Source organism: Anomaloglossus baeobatrachus, chromosome 9, assembly GCF_048569485.1.
Source record: "Anomaloglossus baeobatrachus isolate aAnoBae1 chromosome 9, aAnoBae1.hap1, whole genome shotgun sequence".
In the NCBI taxonomy this organism is placed as follows: Eukaryota; Metazoa; Chordata; class Amphibia; order Anura; family Aromobatidae; genus Anomaloglossus; species Anomaloglossus baeobatrachus.
Window position 1 is genome coordinate 123,789,530 of NC_134361.1, and position 12,240 is coordinate 123,801,769.

General features: G+C 46.6%; 1 protein-coding gene across 1 annotated transcript in view; it reads left to right on the top strand.

Annotated features, from left to right (window-relative positions):
- Nucleotides 1-12,240, top strand: part of YIPF6 (Yip1 domain family member 6) — a 58,232-nt gene that overhangs the window by 17,806 nt on the left and 28,186 nt on the right. Inside the window, exon 4 of the mRNA XM_075323982.1 lies at nt 10,419-10,461. Within this exon, the coding sequence (XP_075180097.1) occupies nt 10,419-10,461 (43 nt within the window). The remainder of the gene's footprint in view (nt 1-10,418; nt 10,462-12,240) is intronic.

The window sequence follows — 12,240 nt, forward strand, 5'->3', positions numbered from 1 at the left end:
CCCGGGTGTTTCATTACTATTGGATCTGAATGACAAGTATTGTCATGTTACAAGACTTGCTGCCCATCAGAGGTTCTTTTGAGTATCCCTTCCTATGGTGGGGCTGTCAGGCACTGCGGTTCAAGGCGCTACCCTTCAGCCTCGCGATGGCTCCAAAGGTGTTCACAAAGGTAGTAGCAGAGGTGATGGCCCACATCCATGAGACGGAGATCCTCATTGTGCCATATTAAGACGACTTCCTCATCGTGGGGACGTCAAGGGAACCCAGGTGGGGTCGGTGTTAGCTTTCCTAACGACTCTTGGTTGGCTTATGACCTTCGCGTAGTCTAGACTACAACCCTCCACCTGCCAGTTGTGCTTGGGCCTCTTTCTGGGCTCTGGTCCCACCTCTGCCTTTTACCTCCGGAGAAGGTGTCCAGTCTCAGTACTCGGGTCTCTCTGGTCCTCTCACACCCAATCCTCACGCTCAGGGAGGCTGTGTGTCTCCTGGGATCCCTGGTAGCGTGCATACCGGCAGTTCCTGGGCTCATTTACATGCGTACTACAGGGGGAGGTATTGCGGGCATGGAGGCTATTGCACGGGCGTTTAGACAAGAGCATTGCTCTTCTCCCGGATTCTCCTATCCCTCCGTTGGGGGCTGCAGACTCAGACTCTTTAACTGGGGTCCTTTGGTCACTTCAGGTTCTGACGTAGTCTTTATCGACGCCAGCGTCTGGGGCTGAGCGTCTCATTTCAGAGGTCATGAGAGTCAAGGCCCCTGGTCTCCACACGACTGTCGGTGCTCCTCGAATCTCGAGGGTTAGGTGCGTTCGGAAAAACCCTGCGCTCCCTCCCTCCACTTCTGATAGGATGCAACGTCGGGTTCTCTCTGTTGACTGGGTGGATGTCTCATACATCGTCCACCAGGGGGCACGAGGTCTCCCTCCCTTATGACTGTGACAGAACAAATCTCCCTGACATTCTAAGGGCAGTCTTCCTAAGCAGGACTCCAGTGCACAAGGGGAATGGTGCCTGCACGAAGAGGTTTTCGGCAGATAGTGCAGCTGGGGGATCTCCTACTGTGGACCTTTTTTGCCACCCGAGCCATCAGAAATTCAGTCGGTTCTGCTCCCTCGACCCGCAGGTTAGGATCTGGGCAGTGGATGCCTTTCACGTGTCGTGCGATTCAGGTCTCCCTTCTGCCTTCCCACCCCTGATTTCATTCCAGCAGTTCTGAGGCGGGCCCGGGAGGACAAAGCTCGGTTGCTATAGATGGCCCCTCTTTGACTCTGGAGGGCATGTTTCTGGCTACAAAAGATGTTAGTATCAGGCCCTTGGATCCTCCCAGAGGGACATGATCTCCTCTCCCAGGGGCCCTCTCCTTCATTCTCAACTTCCGGACTTTCACCTGATGGCCTGGTATTGAGAGACGGCTGTTGGAGAGTCAGGGATCCTCCTCTAATCTGGGTGTCCCTCTCTTGCGTAGGGGGACTCCAGCTCCCACCTAGATATATGTCGGAGTATGGAGGCGGTTCTTGTCTTTTCCGGGCGCAGCCAATGGGCGAGCCTAAGGTGGGGAGAGATTCTGGAGTTCCTTCAGAAAAGTCAGGAGTTAGGACTAACTGTCAGTCCTTGTGATTCCCGGTATCTGCCCTAGGGACGTTTTACCACTCTGACTTAGTTGGTGATTGATGGTTTACGAGGTTCATTCCTTCCGTTTGAACCTCTGTCTGATTTTTTTTTTTTTCTGTTCCATTCCTGGAAATACAGTTGCTCTGTTAGTGGCCCTGACGTCAGCGACCTTCCGGCCCTCTCGGTGAACACCCCTATATGCAGTGTTATGTCCGAGTACTCTTATGGACTAACCCTGCCTTTTTACCCAAGGTGGCTGGATTTCATTTATCTCAGGGACTTGTCCTTCCTTCCTGTCCAGCCCCTAGGAATCCTTAGGAGGAACAATGCATGCCTTGGTGGATGTGTCTAGAGCCTTGAGACAGTACATTGAGATCCCTAGGCCCCGGTGGAAAGGTGGGGTTCTGTTCCTGTGTTTCAGGGTCTTTCACGGGGGTGTTCCTCTTCCAGGGTTCAGTAGCTAGATGGGTCAATAAGACTATTCAGGCGGCTTGTGTGTCCAAGACTGGGCCCATTCCGCAATTGGTCAGGGCTCACTCTACCTGAGCAGTGGCGACTTCTTGGACCGTGAGTACCCATGCACCCTTGGTTTCATATGTTAGACAGCTACCTGGTCTTCTTCTACGACCTTGTTTCAGCACTACCGTTTAGCTGTCGACCACGGTGGATCTGACCTTTTGGTAGAAGGAAGCTAGAGGCTATGGTCCCTCCCTAATTTGCTTGTCTTCAGAATCTCTCTGGTGGTGCTGTCGTGGTGAAGGGAAAAATCTTAAATTACTTACTGGTAATGATTTTTTCCAGAAGCCACGACAGCGCCACTGCTTCCCACCCCTTTCTTACTCATCACCCTTCAGCCTCTTGGTATCCACGGTCCAACAGTTTTCATTGCTGTAGGGATGGATTGTTTTTCTGTGATTATTGTCTTTCTGGTTTTCCTCTCTGTGCTCTAACCAAACTGATGCGGTGGAGAGGGTCCGCCTTTTTATTTCAGTGTGTTTGCTGTCCTAAGATGTTTATTAGCCCTTGCGTGTATGAGGAGGGGAGGCAATTGTTCTATACACAAACATGTCCTTATGTATGTGTTTTTAAATGTTTTTAATTATTGCCAATGTTTGTCCTTTTGTATATTAATAGTACACTATAATTTATCTGGAGATCCCAAATGTGTGCATACAAGTCTTTTTTTTTCTTTGTTTATTATTGTTCAGCTTTGGCATGTTTTTGATATAGATCCCATAATATGTATTGGTGCCCTCTTCCCCCTTCCCCCTTTTTTTTCTTCTACTATATACATCACAGGAAGGGCTGGGGGCAGATACGTCACAGGAGAAGCTGGGGCACAGCATCACTGGTGGTGGCATGGATAGTAATAGGTGGGCAAGTACAGGACTGGGGAAGCATAGACCTCACCGGGGGGGGGCAGTGGTGGATACACATCACTGGGGGGTGGCACACAGCATTGGGGGGGAACGGACAGCACTATGTGGGGCATGTACAGGACTGGGTGACACGAACAGCACTGACAGTGGCATGGACAGCACTGGCGGTGGCACAGACAGCATGAGGTGGTGCAGACCGTACTTGGGGGGGCACAGACATGGACTGGGGGTCACAGACAGTACTTGGGGAGCATAGACATCACCAGGGGGGCACGGAGAGCACTAAGGGTGCATAGACAACAGTGGGGGTTACACGGCACTGGGGAGGTAGCGCACACACTGTAAGGGCCACACTGCACTGGGTGGTAGCGCACACGCACTTCTAGGGTCACACGGCACTGGGGGGTAGCGCACACACACACACACACACTGCTAGGGCCATAGGGCACTGGGGGAGGTAGCACACACACTACTAGGGCGGCGCACACACACTACTAGGGCCACACAGCAGTCTTTTTTTTTTTTTTTGTTTTTTTGTTTATTATTGTTCAGCTTTGGCATGCTTTTGGTATAGGTCCCATAGTATCTAGTGGTGCCCTCTTCCCCCTCTCCCCTTTTTTTTCTACTATATACATCACAGGAAGGGCTGGGAGCATATACATCACAGGAGGGGCCACACGTCTTCAAATTTCCAAGAGCTTAGTGCAATCTGGGAGGCCATTCAGGACAATCGGATCCTTCTCAGGAACCAACACTTAAGTGTGCTCTCCGACAATATCACAGCGGTTTCTTTCACCTGCCATCAAGGCGGCCAAAGACATCCGACGCTCCAATCTCTTGCAAAACAGATCTTGCATTTGGCAGAGAAATCGATAGTCTCAACAAGAGCGGTCCACCTAAAGGGCTCGGAAAACCAGGAGGCAGATTAGCTCAGTCTACAAGACCTAAGACCTTCAGTGTGGGAGCTGGATACAGAAGTGTTTCGTCTGCTGGTCCACAGATGGGGTCGCCCCCAGATAGCTCTCTTGACCTCTAGGAATCGTGTGATTAGGATTTCTTTTCCTCAGACCCCCAACAACAACAACCCGGTAGCTCTGGATGCCCTGTCTCAAGTCTAGGACATGGATCGGGCATACGCCTTTCCACCCATTCCATTGATACTGAGAGTGTTAAGGAAGATTCAGGAGGATCGAGCCAAAATAATCCTGATAGCTTCGTTTTGGCCAAGAAGAAGTTGGTTCTTGCTTCTAAAGCAACTAGCCATAGAAGAACCATTAATGCTTCCACAGAGAAAATAACTTCTGAGCCAGGGTCCTCTTCTTCATCTGCATATTTATCTTGCAGCGTAAATCCTGAAAGACAGATTCCAGATGCTTAGGGCCTGTCGGATCACGTCATTACCACCATCCAGGGAAGCAGGACACCAGTTGCGTAGGGGCTCTATAGAATAGTATGGAAAAGTTTCTGCTCATCCATGAGGGATGTCGTCATTGACCCATCTCGCCCAGACATCCTGAAGATTCTGGATTTTCTTCAGACAGGCTTTGATAAGGGCCTCAGTCCAAATACTCTGAAGGTGTAGGTCTTGGCACTGAGTGGTTTCTTTGATTCGCCACTGGCCTCTTGCTCATGGATCATCGGGTTCATCAGGGCAGTGCAGAGATTAAGACCCGCCCTACATGGCAGCATCCCCCCATGGGAATTGAACTTATGTGATCCTCCCTATGAACCGCTGGATCAGATCGGGAAGCTCTCTGGCAAAGCAGTTTTCTAAATAGCTATTACAACAGCTAAGCAAATAGGATAGATTCAGGCACTTACCATTGAAGATCCCAACATGAGGGTTCTGGAGGGCAGTCTAGTTCTGAGACTGGATCCGACATTCTTGCCAAAGGTCATCTCCGCAGGAAACCTGAATCATGAAGTCCTCCTACCAGCTTTTTGCCATGACCCAAAGAACCAGAAGGAGGCCCATTTGAAATTATTTGGATGTTATACAAACAGGGGGGAAATTGATACATCGGAATCAGAAGTCGGAATATAATTTAACTTTTTTGCTCAGTTTGCTCAAAAGTTTACATAACCCCAGCAGATTTTTTTTTTTTTTTTTTTTTGTGCTCTCTTGGCCTTTTTTTCAGAGAATATGAATGATAACACAATCTTTTTTTCCACTCATAGTGGTTGGGTGAAGTAATTTATTGTCAAACTACTGTATTTTCTCTTTTTATATCATAATGACAGCCAAAAACATCCAAATGACCCTGATCAAAAGTTCACATACCCCAGTTCTTAAAGGGAACCTGTTACCTAGAATATCTGTTCTGAGCCATCAGCAGACGCATGTGTGCCCTAATTACACCTCCCTACTCATCCCTGTGCTGTAAAATTGTATAATATGAAAGTAATAAAAAACGTTTTATTACCTTCATATTTCGTATGTAAATAGCAGGGAATGTGGTCACAGGGGCGGCGCCTTGCCCGATGGACGTCTGCATATTTCCATGGTATCACGCCACTGTGGGCGTGATACCATGTAGCGACGTCCCCGTCGCTCATTCTGCCCTGCGCGCATTGCGGCAGACTTCTCTTCCGAGTTCTCCTCGTCAGTTTCAGACGCGCACTGCGCATGCGCAGTGCGCGTCTGAAGCCGGCGATTGAACACCCGGAAAAGAAGCCTGCTGCAATGCGCGCAAGGTAGAATGAGCGACGGTGACGTAGCTCCATGGTATCATGCCCACAGGGGCGTGATACCACGGATATATGCAGACGTGCATATGGCAAGGCGCCGCACCTGTGACCACATTCCCTGCTATTTACATACGAAATATGAAGGTAATAAAACGTTTTTTATTACTTTCATATTATACAATTTTACAGCACAGGGATGGGTAGGGAGGTGTAATTAGGGCACACATGCGTTTAACATCAGTGAGAACTTGAAGTCTTTTGTTGTAGTTGTTAATGATGAGCGAGTTGAAAATATTCGTGATACTCTTAAATAGTACTGTCTAATACTCGCATATTCATTCCGAACAGAGTGTGTAATGCAAGTCAATAGGGAATACTCGCAATGTAACGAGTAACCCGAATGCCGCACTATTCGTGCGAGTAGTGAATAGTTCGGCATTCAGGTTATTCCTTACATAGCGAGTTTTTTCCCTATTGACTTGCATTACACACACTATTTGGAATGAATACGCAAGTATTAGACAGTACTCTTTTATGAGTATCGCGAATCTAAGTATTTCGAAACTCGCTCATCATTAGTAGTTGTGGATGAGGCTCTTTATTTTCTCAGATGGTAAAACTGCCTATTCGTCTTGGCAAAAAGCCTCCAGTTCCTGTAAATTCCTGGACTTTCTTGACTTACTTGCATGAACTGTGCATTTTGAGTTCTTCCCAGAGTGGTTCAATGATATTGAGATCATGAGACTGAGATGGCCACTTCAGAACCTTCATTTTGTTCTACTATAGCCAATGACAGGTCACCTTGGCCTTGTGCTTTGGATCGTTGTCATGTTGGAACGTTCAAGTACGTACCATGTGCAGCTTCTGGGCTGATGAGTGCAAATTTGCCTCCAGTATTTGCCGATAACATGCTGCATTAATCTTTCCTTCAACTTTGACCAAGTTTCCTGTGCCTTTTGTAGCTCACACATTCCCACATCATTAGCGATCTACCTCCATGCTTCACAGTAGGAATGGTGTTCCTTTCATCATAGGTCTTGATGCCACCTCTCCAAATGTAATGTTTATGGTTGTAGTCAAAAAGTTTGATTTTTGGTCTCATCACTCCAAATTACCTTGTTCCAGAAATTTGGAGGTTTGTCTGTGCTGTTTGGCGTATTGCAGGCGAGATACTTTGTGGCATTTGCACAGTAATGGCTTTCTTCTGGCGACTCGACGATGCAGCCCATTTTTCTTCAAGTGATTCCTTATTGTGTATCTCGAAATAGCCACACTGCTAGTTTTCAGTGAGTCCTGTATTTCAGCTAATGTTATTTGTGGGTTTTTCTTTGCATCCCGAACAATTTTCCTGGCAATTGTAGTCGAACTTTTTATTGGTCTACCTGATCGTGGTTTGGTTTTTACAGAGCCTCTGACTTTCCATTTGTTAATGACAGTTTTAACACTGCTGACTGGCATCATCAATTCCTTGGATATCTTTTTATATCTATTTCCTGTTCTATACAGTTCAACTTTCTTTTCCCATAGATCCATTGACAATTGTTTTACTTTCCCCATGACTCACAATCCAGCTACGTCAGGTGCAAGACTCTGTCTGGATCCCAGAAACTCACTCAGCTTTTATGCTCGCACACACTGATTACTAGCAAACAGGTCACAGGTGAGGATATTACCTTTATTAGCCATTCAAAGCCATTTGTGTCAACTTCTGTGCATGTTATCAGGCCAAAATCACCAGGGTATGTGAACTTTTCATCAGGGTCATTTGGATGTTATTGGTTGTCATTTTATGATTTAAAAAGAGAAAACACAATAGTTTGACAATAAATGGCTTTACCCAACCACTAACCATGAGTGGGAAAAATATGATTTTGTGTTTCTCATTCATATTCTCTGAAAAAAGGCCAAGAAAGCAAAAAATCTGTTGTGGTATTAAAACTTTTGAGTATAACTGTATTTGGAGGCTACTCATAACTGGAGAATGGATTCAAACCTTTTTGTTCAGTTTTTGGGGAAAAATAGGGGTAGGACGGCCTCAAAGTCAATCTTGGCTAAATGGGTTAGGTCCACCATCGCGTCAGCCTATTCCTTGGGCGGTAGATCCCCACCACTTCTTATTAAAGTACATTCCACTAGAGCAGTGTCTACGTCCTTAGCAGAGAGGGCTTGAGCTTCATTATATCAGATCTGTAGAGCGGCTACCTGGTCAGGTCCCCACACATTTTGTAGGCATTAAAATCCGATGTTCTATCAATTCAGCATATTGCCCTTGGTAGAAAGGTCCATCAGTCCGTTGTCACACCCTAATATGGTTCATTGGGTATTCTCCAGTGGTGCTGTCATGAGGTGACGACCTGGAAAACAGGAATTACAGTGACCGGTAATGGTATTTCCAGGAGTCTAGCATGACGGCACCCTTATATCCCTCCCTTAGTTCTTATGCTTCTCTGACTAACATTACTGTAAGGAAATTCAATTGTAATTGTGTTGCATCCAGTCTGGTGTGGTACTTGAAAAATCACTGAGAGGTGGGAGGGGTTTTAACCCCTTGTGTATTCTGTCCCTAGAGGAAATGAGGAGCAACCGCTAGTGGTGCTATCATGATGGACCAGTTTTACCATATAGTGAACAGGGTAAATAAAAAAAAAATTTTTTATCGCACTTGTAATTTTTTGTTCCCTATTTTCCAGTACAATATGTGTCAGAATGAATGGTGTCGTTGAAAAGTACAACTTGTCCAAAAACAAGCCCTCTTATGGCCTTTAGTGATGGAAAATTAACAGTTATGGCTTTTAGAAGAAGGGGAGGAAAAAAACCTGAAAATTGCTAGGGGTTAATATAATAAGCTTTACTCTCTGTCTCTCCACCGCTACTACTTGTCTTTGTTGACTGGCTGCAGCTGAAAGTCATGACTAGATGACATGACCTCTGCTGCCAGTCATCGGGCTCAGTGATGGTTGTGTTGAATACTTTAGCATCACAATTGAATCCTGCATTAGATTTCCTTTTAAGCAATCAGTAAGCTGCAGAAGACTGTTAAGACTCAATTTATTCCATTAGTGCCCTTCTAAGAGAAAAGTCGCTCCTTTGTGCAGTTTTTCAGAAATTTCTGGCCATTCATCTTCATGGGGATGTTAAAGCCTAAGGCTGCTTTCACACCTCCGTTTTTTGCTATGCGGCACACTCCAGCACTTTGCAGGAAAATCGCAACCGTTTTTTTTTGCTGCCGGTTGCGATTTTCCCGCATAGACTTTAATTAATGCCGCATTGTGCCGCATGGCCTTGCGTTCCGTCCGGTTTTTGCCGCATGCGGCAGATTTAGCCGATGCGGCGGCCGGATGGAACGTTGCCTAGCACGTTTTTTCGTGTGGCAAAAAAAACCGCATCGCGCCGCATTCGGCCGATGCGGCGCATTTTTCAATGCATGCCTATGGCGGCCGGATGCGGCGCGATGCGGCAATAACCGCATCCGGCCGCCGCATGCGGTTTTTGCCACTGCGCATGCTCAGTAGCATGCCGCAAGCGGCAAAAACCGGACTGGCCGCAAAGGAAAAACTTATGCAAAGGATGCGGTGTTTTCACCGCATCCGTTGCATAGCTTGCACAGCCGGATTGAGCCGCAGAGCTCAAGCCGGATGTGTGAAAGTAGCCTAAGGCTACTTTCACACATCAGTTTTTTGGCATCAGGCACAATCTGGCAAATAATGGATAAAACAAATCCAGCGTCTGCTGCCGCCGGATGCATTTTTCACCCATAGACTTCTCTTAGCGCCGGATGACCTTGCGTTCCATTCGGCTTTCGCCGGATCCGTCAAAATTGCTTGTCCGGTGGCCAGATGGAACGTTTAAGGGAACTTTTTTTGTATCTGGCGAAAAAACGGATTGCGCCGAATCCGGCGCTGTATGGCTTTTTTTTTAATAATGGAAGCCTATGGTACCGGATTTGTCGTCATCCGTCATATGCTGAAAACTGGCGCCGGTCTCAGTTTTTGTTTCTGGGCATGCCCAGACGTTGTGTAAATAGTGTGTGTCTCTCTCTGTCTGTCAGTCTCAGTCAGTCTCTCTCTCTCTCTCTCTCTCTCTCTCTCTCTCTCTCTCTCTCTCTCTCTCTCTGTCTCTCTCTCTCTCTCTCTCTCTCTCTCTCTCTCTCTCTCTCTCTCTCGGTCTCTCTCTTTCTTTTTTGTCTTTCTTTCGGTTCGTCTCTTTCTTTCTTTCGGTTCGTTTCTTTCTGTTCGTCTCCCTCTTTCTTTCTTTCTTTCTTTCTTTTCGTCTCTCTTTCTTTCGGTTAGTCTCTCTTTCTTTCGGTTAGTCTCTCTTTCTTTCGGTTAGTCTCTCTTTCTTTCGGTTAGTCTCTCTTTCTTTCGGTTAGTCTCTCTTTCTTTCGGTTCGTCTTTCTTTCTTTCGGTTCGTCTTTCTTTCTTTCGGTTCGTCTTTCTTTCTTTCGGTTCGTCTTTCTTTTCTTTCTTTCGGTTCCTCTCCCCCTCTCCCCCTCTCCCCCTATCCCCCTCTCCCACTCTCCCACTCTCTCTCTCTCCCTCGTAATGCCGGGGTGTGTGCGGGGATGATGGGGGCGGTAGTGCGGATGTGTGAAAGTAGCCTAAAACACATGGCTTTTTTTTTTTTTGCTAACCCTGTTCAGATATATGGGACTGCGTCAGAAATGCCTGAATATACCCTCTGGTTTTCGTTTAGCAGCTTACACTTGATTCTAATGCCATTGCGATCTGCTTTTTCCTTAGGGGACTTGTGGGGCCCTCTTGTTCTTTGTGTCTCACTTGCATTGTAAGTACTTTATTTATTTCACTTTTGTGCATGCTTTATTGTAACAACTTCATTATTATATCTTCAATATAATATGGGATAATTGACTGACACACACATCTGCCTCAACTTACCTTCTAGGTATTATGGGAATAGGGAAAGTCTAAATTGTATGTGTGACTCTTTAATACGCTGCATACATTAGGTGGTTACCCTCTGAAGCCTCCAGATATAGGGTTATTGGGGGATCCTGTGAGGATTGTCAGGATTTGCCATAACAATCTAAACTTGCCTGGTTTTTCTTAGATTTAAAAATATCTGCCTATTTAGCCAGCTGTGTAAGAATTAGCAGCCACATACCGAAGTCTTCTCAAAATAATCCTAATTAAAGCTTTTAAAGAAAACTTTCTCTAAAGGACTAGCTTTTATAGAAAACTTCTGGCACGTGGGAGCCGCACATGCAATGTGGCTGCCTATAACCCACCATAGCCACATTTGCAGCCAGACTGTAAGATCTCTCAGGTTATGTCAAGATCTTGCTGTTCTGACTAAACAACATTATTGTGGCAAACACTTGTGATAACCTGCAAAGTTTTGCAGTCTTTTTTTTCCAAATGCAGCTGTGGTGGGTTGTGAGACACTGCACAGAGTTGGGCTCTTAAAACACAGACGTTCTTACCCTATTTTTGCTAGGTGATCACATCTTTTAGGCTACATTTACACATTCATGTATCGCAGTCCTTGATGCAGATGCCGACCTCTGTTCTCCTCACCCAAACTCAACAGCCTTATAGGTATACGTGAGGCGGTCGAGTTCTGTTCAGACCTGCGGCTGTTCCCCATATCGCACTCTCTATACTAGCATAGCGCCACACGAATGTCTGAATCTGACCTTAGTGGCAGCTTTCTTTCTTTCTAATTAACCAGAATTAAAAATATTCAGGTCACTTTCTCACTTTTGTATTGTGCGAGGCCGAGAACCTCCAGCTGAAATATGTCTGGAAGTATGCAAATCTCATAATTGCAGTCCCATGACCGCTTTTCCTCGCCGGCAACACTGGAGAATCCCAACAGTGTGCAGTGTAAGATTTCAGAAGGTTCAATAAGTACACTGCAGACTTTTATCACAATATCGGACAACTCCTTCAACATCTTCACGACACATGATGTACTGGGTACATCATGGATCGTGTGAGGTTAATACCCGCGGGCTCCGTGGGCAGTCTGCGGCGATCCGCTCACATCTCAGCTGATTTCAACAGCTAAGATATGTGCCTGCCAGGCGCGAGTGGAATCGCTCTCCACCCGCGCCTATTAATCTTTTACATCTCGCTGCCAAAATCTGACAGCGAGATGTAAATGCGCGCCGTCCTAAGGGTAACTTACCCACCCCCATCGTAAGTCACGTGGCGTGATCATGTGACTTGCGGTGGTTGCCATGGTAGCACAGGGTCATGTGATGACTCCTGTAGCTATCATGAGTCACTTTTTCTCACTGCCGGCAGAGGGCAGTGTGTGAGAGTAAGGCCAGTATACGTGCGAGTCTCTCATAGCATCACCTGTCACAGCCGCACACTCTCTGGACAGGAGCGTCTCAGCTGCATAGAGATGCATGCAACCGACCCGCTCCTGTCAGGAGAGTGTGCAGCTGTGTCGGGTGATTCAGTGAGAGATTCGCACGAGTTACACGCAAGGCACTCTCAAGTGTGACTCCGGCCTAAAGCCACTTTTCTCCAGATATCAGCTGTGTAGCTGTGATGTGAAGAAATGGAAGAGCGATCAGACTGATGACCATTATAG